The 13480-nt window shown below is 36.4% G+C and overlaps 1 protein-coding gene and 1 long non-coding RNA gene across 6 annotated transcripts in view; one reads left to right on the top strand and one right to left on the bottom strand.

The window, feature by feature from the left end:
• The window catches only part of LOC118143044 (uncharacterized), a 72635-nt gene that overhangs the window by 18028 nt on the left and 41127 nt on the right, over window positions 1-13480 (top strand). The window lies entirely within an intron of this gene.
• Window positions 1-13480, bottom strand: part of PALMD (palmdelphin) — a 53081-nt gene that overhangs the window by 32500 nt on the left and 7101 nt on the right. For all 3 annotated transcript variants that reach the window (XR_013520283.1, XM_009001767.4, XM_009001768.5), the window contains one exon: window positions 956-1036. Coding sequence is in view for 2 of the 3 variants with exons in the window: in XM_009001767.4 (XP_009000015.1) it covers window positions 956-1036 (81 nt within the window). In the remaining variant the exon portion in view is untranslated. The remainder of the gene's footprint in view (window positions 1-955; window positions 1037-13480) is intronic.

The raw sequence follows: 13480 nt of genomic DNA, 5'->3' as shown, positions 1-13480 counted from the left end.
TGTGACATATTTGAAGGGCAGCAGACTTAGTATGGTTTGAAATTACCCATTAAACATCGGAAATGTCAACTTACTTAGAAGCAAAGAAGCAAACAGAATCCAGAGAGCTGAGGCTAATTGGAATCTTAAATTATGTTTTTTTTTTCAGAGGTAGGTACTTGTTCCATTAAAAAAATGAAGTCAGTTGCATTCAGCAAGGTAATTTAAATTTGTAGACCCTGTGAGTGTGCAACCTTGTATCATTAAGGGGATTCATTAAATCTATTGATAGCAGCTCTGCCAGATAAGTAGTTTCCTGCTTGGGTCTTTTCACCAGGTCTTTTCCTGTTTGTCATTTGCTTGCATCCTGTCGCTAAGCTAAGTAATAAAATGTTGAAACTCAATGTGCTTTCATTACAAAGTGACCACACCCAGTGAAAGATGTAAAATCTGATTTTAAACATGGTGAGTTATTTTTGGTTATGATCTCATGTTCTGTCAAAACAAAATAAAACAAAAACCCAAAGCATGCTCAAACAACATTGGGCTCATGGCACTGAGCTTTTAAATACAAGCATCCTTGACCATGCCAGACGCTGTTCTGCACCCTGGGGGGCATGGCTGGCCTTTCATTGATTTCAAAAGGAACTTCCTAGCTGGATCCACTCCCTAGGGATGTTGAGCAAGACTGCGAGCAGGGCCAAATTCTCAAGGTTACTCAAGAATATTGGGAAACTCAGTAATAAATGATAAAAGTAAGAAAATGATGTTTTCAACTTTGCATATGTTTGCTAGAAGGTATTAATCTCATATGCAAACATTACCAGCTTATTGTCCTTCCCTGTGGTTATTACAATGTTAATCAAACTATCTTTGAATTTTTTTCTTTCCTAAAGCTCTTTTAGTATTGAAATTTGAGTACCATTAGAATTTTTGAATACGAAGTCATTGAAATGAAATTAAAGTCATAAGTTACCTTCAAATGCTGGTGCTTTAGTTTGTCTTCCTCTATTTTCAGACGCTTCTGTGAGATTTCTTCCTGTATTTTTCTTTTATCCTGAAATAAAAAAGTTCCAGCATATTTTATTTTTAAAATTTGCTTAATTATGTTTTCTTAGGGTTGTTGTCACTATCTGAATGGCACATTAGAGATATTTTCTTGGCATTGGTATGAAACTGCTTTGGAAACTCCTATTTCAAAGGAAAGGAGAGGAAAGTGAGACATTCAAAGCATTTTGCTTATGGGAAAGAATATGAAAAGGTACTTTTCCAAACAGGGCTTAAACATCCTTCTTCACTCCCCTTTTCTTTCTTTCCCATTAGTCTAGCAAGATTGACCTACTGAGTGATGTAATAGAACAAGTGAATTGTAAGGAGAGAGTTTTAAAATAGATGTGAGGAAGCATCATGAGAAGAGAGAATGGTCCTGGTCCAATGTTGAAGAAACTTCTGGGTGAAAGGACTCCTTATGTGGAAAATCAGGTTGACGGATGAATCATTAGAAAACTAGGAGGTTGGGAAGTGGGACTGTTTCCTCCTTGTATAGCCTGCTGTGGGAAGATAGAGGAAAAGCGTCTAGAAAGTACTTCTTAGTACTAAAAGGACTTTTAGCTCCCATAATACAAAACTCATGAAGATATATCTTTCACCAAGTTTAAATTACATTACCTGAAACAACCCAGAAAGCATAACTACTAATACAAAAACATTGTGCTTTTTCTTTTCTTTTTTTTTATTGCATTTTAGGTTTTGGGGTACATGTGAGGAACATGCAAGATAGTTGCATAGGTACACACGAGGCAGTGTGATTTGCTGCCTTCCTCCCCTTCACCTATATCTGGCATTTCTCCCCATCCTATCTCTCCCCAACTCCCCACCCCCCACTGTCCCTCCCCTATTCCCCCCAACAGACCCCATTGTGTAGTGCTGCCTTCCCTGTGTCCATGTGTTCTCATTGTTCAACACCCACCTATGAGTGAGAACATGCGGTATTTCATTTTCTGTTTCTGTGTCAGTTTGCTGAGAATGATGGTCTCCAGATTCATCCATGTCCCTACAAAGGACACAAACTCATCGAAAAACATTGTACTTTTAAGAAAATATAGCAAATAATATTAAGTAGACAGCCTGGGTTTGACTTCTGCCTCCTCCATTTACTCGCTCTGTGTCTTTAGGCAAAATCCTTATCTTCTCTGTGCCTCAGTAAACTCATCTGTAAAATGAGGCTACTGAGAGAACCTACTGATATACGTAAAAGTTTCTAGAACAGCACTTGACACAGTGCTCTAGACATACTTAATAACATTAAATAAATAAATATATAACTTGTTAATCACCTAGAAAGCGACACATTAGATCTGACAGTGCTTTCATTAGCTTGAAATGTTTTAGAGATTCTTTGGAATTGTTTGAGACATTTGACTAGTCATGCAGAAAGGTCTTTATTTCCTCATTTTTGATCAGAGGTGACATTCTTTTCCATCTTATATGTTGGTATTAAATTTGCTTTCAAAATTCAGAACTCCCAGAGGATAAAATATTGTTGCCAATGAAGTCATCCAAAAGAAGTAGGCAATAAAGGTAATTTAGAAGAAGGAGTTCAAAAAGTATTTTGCAGCATTATTGAGATATGTGCACGGCTTCCTGATGTGACTATTTGGAAGATAAAAACTCTTTTTTTGATGTGTAAGTTCAGGTACATTTGTTGAAGAAAAGCAACATATTGCTCTCCAAATGTATGCTGTGTTTTTATTTGCATGTAAGAAGAATATATGACTTCATCAGCTTATTATTGCTATTATTATTTCTTTTGAGATGAGGTCTCATTCTGTTGCCCAGGCTGGAGTACAGTGGCACAATCACAGCTCACTGCAGCCTTGACCTCCTACGCTCAAACGATCCTCCCACCTTAGCCTCCTGAGTAGCTGGGACTATAGGCGCACACTACCATGTCCGACTATTTTTTAATGATTTGTTGAGACCGGGTCTCACTATGTGACTCAGGCTATATCAGCTTACTTTAAAAATTTTGTATAAATGCCCATTGATGATAGACTGGACAGGGAAGATGTGGCACATATACACCATGGAATGTTATGCAGCAATCAAAAACGATGAGTTTGTGTCCTTTCTAGGGACATGGATGAAACTGGCGAACATCATTCTCAGCAAACTGACACAAGAACAGAAAATGAAATACCGCATGTTCTCACTCATAGGTAGGTGTTGAACAATGAGAACACATGGACATGGGGGGAGCACTACACACTGGGGTCTGTTGGGGGGAATAGGGGAGGAACAGCGGAGGGGTGGGGAGTTGGGGAGAGATAGCATGGGGAGAAATGCCAGATACAGGTGAAGGGGAGGAAGGTAGCAAATCACACTGCCACATGTGTACCTGTGCAACTATCTTGCATGTTCTTCACAAGTACCCCAAAATGCAATAAAAAAAAAGAAAAGAAAAATGTTTCAGCAAATCAGAAACACCGAGTATGTGGAAAATACAATGCAGATAAGAGCTTTATATAACCTGAATGATATAATGGCTGAAGAACATTGTCAAAAAGCACTTAGTTACGAGGTCAAAATAAGATATTTTCATATATTCAAGGGTTTTGCAAATATTCTTCCCATACTAGCCATGAAAAAAGTTACTTGAGAATATAGTCCAGAAAAACAAAAAAGGAAACCAAGAAACAAGGCACAATGTGTGTTCATAGAAATAGTGGAGCAAATCAGAAATGAAAAGAAATTGCAGTAAGAAATTTATGCAACATGAGGTCTAGGGTAGTAATAGTGTATTGTTTCCAGGAATTTTGCTAAATGAGTAGTTATAGTTGCTCTTGACAGGGAGAAAAATGGGTAACTGTGAGATGATGAATACATACATTTGTTCCATTATAGTAACCATTTTGCTACATATGTATCTTACAATATCATGTTGTATATCTTAAATATACACAATAAAACTTATCTAAACAACAGAAAAAAAATTTTGTATTTGTTTTGAAAAAAAAAAAAGCTAGGCAACGGACATGGATCTTGAGAATCACTTCTTTCTTTGGATGAAATCTGGCCATTAGTAACAAAAACTCTGAAAGCCTCTGTGAATCAATTAATCAATTCTTCACTATCTCTAGAGGCTGTTCTTGAGCAAATATTAATTACATTTTAAATTCATCATGCCAAACATTTTGGTAATTATTTTTCAGGCACCATTTTACTTGATACTTATTATAACAAACAGGTGCTATGATCATTTCCATTTACAAAGAGGAAATGGAAGTTTAGGGGGAAATTAACTCAGCCAAGTTTTTATAATTGTCAGAGCCAGGATTTGAACCCAGGCAGTCTGAAGTCAGCCTCCACACTCCTAGCCAATTCATGGTGCCATTCCCTGGAGTGGAAAGTTAATCAAGCTAGTCTCAACTTCTGCCTTTGTCTTCTACGTCATGAAGTACTGTAGCCTGGAGGCAGCACTAGGACAGCAAGCACTGAATGTGATCTCTCATTAGCAGGGAGCACATTTTTAGCTCCCTAGATGCTGGTACTATAACTAGCTATCCATGAAGAACCCATAGAGAAGAGCATGTTATGTGTAGAGGACAGTGATTGCTGAACCCAGCAATGCCTCCCTACCCCTGCTGATCACCAGTTTGGGCTAGTTTGCCATTTGGGCTAGTTTCATCCTGGGGTTAGTAATCAGGTAATTGAAGTTGTGGGTAGAGGCATGGCATCCGAAGTGTTTTGGCAACAACAGGCTTATACAAGGGTTGCTAAGGAATGCTAATATTTTGTCACTCCGAGGTAATATGATGCCTCTCTTATATTAGTCTATGTAGGAAGGAAGGAAATTTCATAATGTTATAGGCGTGATCCTTTTTTAAGATAGGTGTATTTTATCCTCAGAAGATATTCATCAGCAGAGAGTTATTGTTCCTTCGTCAAATTTCACTGGACTCTGTTAGCGTTAATGAAAAACAATATGACAATAACTTACTTTCAGTACAGCAGAATAAACTACACGTCAACCTTAAGTCGTTTATCTAGCTCAATTGCTAGCGTACCAGAAGTTATCAGAGTCGGCTAATTTCTTACCACATTTTCATGGAGTGAATAAATGTGAAATGCCATCTGCTTCCCCAAATTTCCCCAGAACCTGGAGCACTTCTATAGATAGCTGCTGCAACCTGGCACATCAGACATCCCTGGTTATTAATGTAAGCATTATGAATAACATATTGTTGCTTATTTCTCAGTGTTCAACTCCCTTGACTTTTTGTTCAATAGATTTTACCTAGATTTTTAGCAGTGACAGCCTGTTTTAGCAACTGACGCCCACAAATTTCAATCTGTAAAAGGTTATCTCTTAATTACTTTGAAAATTAATTTATTCACCTTGTACAACTATAAAGTTATTGTGACTATTAATATGATCCAATGATATTACCACAATCACATATTTGATAAAAGCAAGCACAATGCTTAAGAGTGTATTTTAGAGATATCATTGATTACAATGAGCTAAATTCTAATATGCCTAATCCTGTCAATAAGGCAGAATTGATCCTGAGTTGTTTGATTATTGATTTATTCAATACTTAGCTACTTATATACAAATGCTATATTCAAGATGACATTAGGAGTTGTGCAGGGTTTCAGAATTATTTGGTAGATGTGCATTTACATTCCTATTTTTTGAGACAGCATCTCACTCTGTCATCAAGGCTGGAGTGAAGTAGCATAATCATAGCTCACTGAAGCTTCAGTTTCCCAGGCTCAAGTCATCCTCCTGCCTCAGCCTTCTAAGTAGCTAGGACTACAGGTGCACATCACCACACCTGGCTATGTTTTATTTTATTTTATTTTTAAGAGAGACAAGACCTTTCTGTGTTGCCTAGGCTGGTCTCAAACTCCTGAGCTCAAGCAATCCTCCCACCTTGGCTAAACAAAGTCATTTGTGCAAGTAACCGTAGCCCTAGGAAATAAAGTTATGACATGCAATAGCTTTTTTTTTTTTGAGACAGAGTCTTGCTCCATCATCTAGGCTGCAGTGCAGTGGCACAATCTTTTTTTTTTGAGACGGAGTTTCGCTCTTGTTACCCAGGCTGGAGTGTAATGGCGTGATCTCGGCTCACCGCAACCTCCGCCTCCTGGGTTCAGGCAATTCTCCTGCCTCAGCCTCCTGAGTAGCTGGGATTACAGGCATGCGCCACCATGCCCAGTTAATTTTTTGTATTTTTAGTAGATACAGGGTTTCACCATGTTGACCAAGATGGTCTCGATCTCTTGACCTTGTGATCCACCCGCCTTGGCCTCCCAAAGAGTGGCATAATCTTGACTCACTGCAACCTCTGCCTCGTGGTATCAAGTGATTCTTGTGCCTACCTCCTGAGTAGATAAGGTGACAGGCATGCCCTACCACGCCTGGGTAATTTTATGTTTTTAGTAGAGATGGAGTTTTGCCATGTTGGCCAGGCTGGTTTTGAAATCCTGGCCTCAAGTGATCCACTCTAAAGTGTTGAATTATAAACATGAGCCACCGCACTGGCCAAAATGTAATAACTTTAGTAGTAATACATGTTATCACTAAGGCACTAGAAAGGTACGATGCAGGTTGAGGGGAGACAGGGGAAGGTTGCTCCTAGCTGATGTCATTAAGAGAAGTTTTGGCGTAACATCTGAGTGGAATGTTTTGGGTAGTTACATTGGGACTGGAGAGTAGGGGGAAAGGGCATTCAAGTCAAGGGCTTGATGTGAGCAAAGGCCTGGAATCAGAACACTGGGGAATTATTTAGAACAGCAAGTCTGGAATCTAAGTTACCATATACGGAGTAGCAGGAAATTAAGAAAAACCAGATAAGGATAGATTCTCAGTAGTGAATACTGAATGGCATGACAAAGGATTCTGAATGTATTTATATATTGAGATAAGGAGCAATTAAAAGTTTTCAGGGGAAGAAGAATGATAGAGTTAAATCACATTTTAAGAAGTTGAATGTAGCCTCATTGTGTAGTAGCTATAATAGGGAGAGAAAATGCAGAGGAGAATCAGTTAGCCACTGCACAACTCATGCATAAGGCCATGAGAGCTTGAACGAAAAGTAGTAGCAGAGGGCTTGGATGTCAGTTAGCAAGGAGTTAGAATTGTCAGGACTTGGCAACTGATGACATAGAGTTGAGGAAAAGGAAAGCGTCAAATGGAATACAAGGCTCTTATTCTTAGGTAACTGATGAGAGCGGAATGACGCATAGAAATAGGAGTATCAGGAGAAGGAAGATTTTGGGAAAAAAGGTGATGGATTCACCAAGTTGGAGGTGTCCTGGGCCGAACAGTTAGAAGGATCTGCTAGGCAGTTGGAATGTTGGAGGGAGAGAGATGAAGAATCAGAGCTAAAGATAAAGATGTGGGAGTTTTGGAAGGGATAGATAAGAGCACGAGGGGAGATGTTATTTATGAAAAGAAAAGGAGGCTAAGGATGGAGCCTCCCTGAAGCACCTACATTGGGTACAGGAGAAGGGGAACCCACATGGAAGTTGATTTTGGGCCATTTTGATATTATTTGTAATAGGACTTGGTGAATTTGGCCACATGACTGAAAGGAGCAATAAACAAACAGGTGTTATTTCAAATAAACAGATTGTGGGGAGCACAAAGGACAACCACTGAGTCATGATATTGCAAGTTGTGAGAGATTTAGTGAGCCTATGATACAAATACTTCATTTTACATATAAGAGTTCGAAACCTGAAGAGGTTAAGTGACCTGCTTTAGAAAGGTATTTAGTAGCAGGGCCAAGACTAGTAAGAAGATCTTAATTTTCAGTCCTGGGTTCTTTGTACTTCTCACTACCTCTACAGAAGAAAAGCATGGTTGTGGGCATTTAGGCAAGGATAAAAGTAAAGTAAAGAAAACAGAAGTAAAAGAAAGTAAAGAAAAATAGAAGCCATCATACTACTTGACCAGAAAGTAGTATGACTGGTTTTTTCTAAACCAAGTGAAACAATTGGAAGAGGTAAGTTAGAGCAATAATGAAAGAATTAAAATAGTTGAATGTTTTCAGATTCATTTAGCTAGAAGCCGATAATCTTATAACTTCATGGTTAGCTTTGCTGATATTTTCATGGCTTAAGGTCTGAGAAGAATACTAGTGGAAGCTGCTTATTTGAATGTAAGTATTACCAACAGTGCAGAGCTGGTCGTGTGCAAATAATGGCAAATTTGAAAAAAGCAGATGTGCTAACAATATTCTTAGAAAAGGATCTAGGGCATAATTAGAAGTTTACCAGATTTCAGTAAAAGTAGATTTCAACAATTCTTGAAAAATATTCTTAAAAAAATTCTTGAAAATGGAGCAAAAATTTCCAGAGGGAAGATAGATCATAAGGCATGAACAATTTATGAATGGAAACATGGACTCACAGTTAAAAATGATGTCAGGTAAGAAGAAAAGAGAACTACTTTAAAACAAATGAAACCAAATCATTTAATATCACTAAGTGTTTCCCAATAAGCTCACACAACCAAGAATAAAGATAAGACGGTGGTACCTATTTGTAATAGTAAAATAAGGTAAAAATTCAGGCTGATGTGAAGACGGGAAACATGAAAACACTGAGGGTACAAAAAGTGCGCGCGCGCGCGCGCGCGCGCGCGTGTGTGTGTGTGTGTGTGTTATGCTGAGAACAAAAAGATAAAGGCAACAAGGTGACCGCTGAGATATATAGCGTAATATTAAAATGACAGAGATAAAATACTATTCCTTTTCTACTTTACTTTCATATTTTTGATTAAGGAGAATAATCTTGATCCTTGAAAGGGTAGAACAAGAATTCCTAACGGGAAATTAAAGCCGAAGAGGAGATACAACATCGAAGGCAGAGGTGCTTTTAGTCTTCAGTCTCTGATATGCTTCATTTCAGGGGGTAGAAAAATTTACAGACATGACAGAAAAGTATTGTTAAGTAACCTCCTTGGAATCTTGGATGAAGTGAAAAGATACCAGAAGACTGAAAGTGGCAAATGACCCAATCTTTTGAAGAGACAAAGAGGTGAATGATGACTATTTAAAAGACTGGTGCAATTACCGATTAATCCCTGGCAAAGTTGCAGAGTGAATTGCATCTAAACGAGGACTGTGGTATTTAGACAAGGAATAGGGCTAGGTGGTAGCAGTTGCTTACTAAAAACAAAGCTTTTAAAACTCACACTATTTTTTATTGCTTAATTATTTCAAGACCTGCAGATGGTATTAATAATAGCTAACATTTATTAAGAGCTTTTTATGTGTTGAGAGCTACTTAAAACACATAAATGTATAAACTTATTTAATCTTCTTCAAATGTTAACACAGTAGGGATCATGTTTACAATCATTATCATTATGTTGGTGAAAAGACAATAAATGAAGATATCTATATCATGAGAATGCAGTATATCTTGGTTTCAGCATGTCTTTTGACTGATTCTTACTTTATTCTTTTGGAAATTTGTGGAAACATGAACAGAAAGGAATATTTATTTGAAGGTGGCTGTCTTAAAATTTTTTAAACCAATGCCTTGTAAGAAGAGAAATATTATAGAAAACTAAAACTAAACCCAACAAGCAATATACGTAAATATATTGTAGTAACTTTGTGAATCAGAATTTCTAGGATGAAGTGTGGACAGGCTAGAAGTTTTATGTTAAAAAACACTTCTAGTGACCTTCATAGTCAGCTGGATTTGGAAACTAATGCAATAAAAGATGATCAAATCAAGATTTCAAAGCATCTTGGCTGATAGGAATTACGGACCCAAACGAATGATTAATTTTTATTATTAAGTGGCATAAACAATAAAACTTCCTAAGATATGTTAATTATAGAATATTTGGAAAATTAAGAAATTTAAAAATAACTCAGACTTCTACTACTTTAGAAATAACTACTGTCAATGATTCGGTGTACTTTATTTCAAACGTTTTCAACATACCCAAACCACCAATATACATGCTTACACAAACACACATGTAAAAAACCAAACAAAGAGACGCATATACATAGTTTTGGTTTTGATTTTTTGTGTTTAATATTGTGTCATGAGCATTTCCCATGTAATTAAATTAAAAATTAATTTTAAATTTCAATTAAAAATTAATTCAAAAAATTAATTTATTCAAAATATTATTTGCTTAACCATTCCTCCTTTCTGCCTTTTAGGTTGTTTTGAATCTTTTACTGTCATTAGTAATTTTGTGATGAAGTTTCTTACATGTAAATTTTAGGCCACTTTTCTCTGATCATTTCCTGGGCTTAAGTTCCTAGAAGTTAGTTACTGAACCAAAGGGTATGAATGTTTTCAAAATTATTAATGCAGATTGCTAAAATGATTTAATAAAAAGTTTCAACTTATATTTTCACAAAAGTATCTATTATCTCACTCTTACTAATCATACATTTTAACTAAAAAGCACTTTTGCAATTTGAATAGTACTAAACAGTGTTTTGGTGGTGTTTTCATGAGATGTAGGAGATTAGTGTGGTCAAATATTACTAATGATTTTCTTGGTTATTTGTATTTATTCTTTTTTTAAAAAAATGCCTGTTTGTGATAGTCAATCCATTTTTCTGTGAAGCCTAATATTAACTTCTCCATTTGTAAAAGCTATTTAAATGAAGGATTATAACTTTGTTTGCCATATGAGATGTAAATACTTTTCTTATTTTTAATTTTAATATTAAAAATTTTTTTTTATTATTTATTTTTTTGAGTCTGAGTCTTGCTCTATTGCCTAGGCTGGAGTGCAGTGGTGTGATCTTGGCTCACTGCAACCTCCACCTCCCAGGTACAAGTGATTCTCATGCCTCAGCCTCCTGAGTAGCTGGGATTACAGGTACCCACCACCATGCACAACTAAGTTTTGTAGTTTTAGTAGAGGTGGGGTTTCACCATGTTGGCCAGGCTAGTCTAAAATTCCTGACCTCAAGTGATCCTCCTGTGTTGGCCTCCCAAAGTACTAGGATTATAGGTGTGAGCCACTGTTCACAGCCTCTTATTTGCTTTTAAGTTCTATGCTGTCTTTAGGAGCACTGAATTTTTTTTTCTATTGCTTTGATGTTTTTAATATCATTTAACCTCTAAGGCTCAGTAATTATCCATATTTTCTTTTAAAAATAACTATAATTCAGCTGAATTTATTTTGATTCATCATAAATGTTGAGGATTTAGTTGTTTTTCTAAATTTTTAACTATGCATCCAAAGTTTTATCAAATAATTCTTTCCTACTGACTTAGAATAAAATTTTTATTACTTACTAGTTTTTAAAAATGTATATTAGGGTCTGGTTCCGGGTTATCTATATAGTTTCTCTAACTATTGATTCTGATACCAATACTGCATAATTTAGATCATTTAACAATTAGATATATTCAAGTTTTTCTTTATTGCTCTTATCAAAAATGTCTTGATTAATGTTTTCATTAATTTTTCTAGTTGGACTTTGGAATTGTTCTGTTAAATTCCAATAGAAACAAAATTGAAAACCCAACTAATTCCTTATTTATCCCCCAAATCAGAGAAATCAACCAACCAAGCAACCCACCAAGCAAACAAAAGAACTACACACCTTGATGAAATTTAAAAAGTGACTCTTAGTGATCACTATCCAGAGATAATCAGAGATTGGTAATGTTATATTAGATTTATATCTGCGTAATTTGCCATAGTTCATATAAAACTGGGACTACTTTTACATGTTTAGTAATATAAATTGACCACATCAGCAGTGGATGAGACTACCTCCTTAGAGATACTGATGGAAATTTTATTCAACTTAAATTAAATTTGGAAGTATATGATAACTTTTCTGTTTTAAAACTGCACTTTCAGGAATAGTATGTATCTCTGTCACATACAGTATGTTACTTAGTAGAGTCTTGTTATATAAGTGCTGCACATTTCCTTGGTATGTATAAAATATAAATATTTCTTCAGGTAAATATGGCATACTTCCTTACTAGTATTATTTTTAAATTTTAATATTTTACAATGTTGTAGCTATTAAGGATGGGATATTTTCACATTATACATTATATTTTCTGACTAATTTTTTTTTCAGAAAGCTGCTGCTTTTTATATATTCATGTGTATCGGGTTTCCTAACTGAGCTTTCAAGTCAATTCTTACTCTAAACTTTAGAGACACTGAAGATGAGAATTAGAGTTCATTAACTTTCTCAAGTCGTGATTGATTGAGTGGTGGAACTTGTGTTAAACCTGATTTTCTACAATTCCAGGGGTGATGCTTTTTTATCTTTTGTTTTTATTATTTTCTTTCTTTCTTATTGGTTTCCAAAGATGTCAGTAGAAATACAGTTTCCCAAATAAGGGACATTATAGCACCAAGGGGCTCTATACTCATCAGAGCTCTATACTCATTCTGATCACCTCTTAGCACCAACTTAAAACATTTACACTGACATTTTGGAGAGTGTCTACAATGAATCTGTGATATGAAGAATGATTGAAATCCAGAAAACAAAGCTGTATAGCTTCAGTGGCAGGAGCCATGAGGATTGGGTGGAAGTTAAAGGCAACCAGATTCTGGTAAATTATGTCAGAACTCTTAACTCAGAGAGCTGTTCTCAAATGGAATTGGGTGTCTTTAGGGGTATTGATCAACCTGAGATTAATTAAAGTGCTCAAGGAAACGCTGGGTGAGCAGCTCTTGAACATGGTGGAAAGAGAGTGAGGACGTGGATAAAGAAGTTTCTGTTTTCCTCTGTTCCTGTAATTATGTCTGCATCTAGCTTTGAAATATCCTAATTCTTAAGTTAGCCATGGGAATTGGGCTTGGTTATCACTACTATTTATGGGGAGAACTGAAAAGCACAAATTTTCTAAATCTCATTTTATCAAATTATTGTAGTTATCTTTCCCAACCTTACAGCACATGCTAACAGATCTCTAAACACAATCCAGCTTGTGTTTTACTCTTTTATTCCTTTGTCTACCTTTTCTTGTTTGTTCTAACAAATAGTGACAAAATCAAGCCAAACCAGGATAAACAACAAACCCAAAACAAACCCCTGAATAATCAAGGGGTGATGGTAAACTTGGCCAGGTCTTCAGTGAAAAAAATCTGTCAGCAGGCCCAGACAATCATTAGCTTTGACCCCTTCTCAGCTTGATTGTATTTGTTCATTCATTCATTCACTCACTCAGGATGGATCTTTTGTTTTGTTTTGGTGCTCCAGCTAGTGTTGAGCTTGTTGTTGAGGCAACTGTGAAAGATGCAAGAATGTCTTTGACTTGAGAATTCCTGACTGGAGGGAAGAGACTAAGTAAAGAAAGTGGATGGGGAGGAGGGCAGAGGTAAAAGCGGCCTGAACTATTAGGTGCTCTGAAAAATGACTTTGATTCTGTTCCAACCCTCTTAAAACAAATACTTACACCATGGTCTCTTCTTGCCCACTTCTATTCCTTCAGAATGGGGAAGGTGGGAGGGGACTGCAGAGGCAGA

This window comes from Callithrix jacchus, chromosome 7, assembly GCF_049354715.1.
Source record: "Callithrix jacchus isolate 240 chromosome 7, calJac240_pri, whole genome shotgun sequence".
Taxonomy (NCBI): Eukaryota; Metazoa; Chordata; class Mammalia; order Primates; family Cebidae; genus Callithrix; species Callithrix jacchus.
The sequence above is the reverse complement of the archived record's forward strand: the minus strand, read 5'-3'. Positions and strand labels throughout refer to the sequence as shown.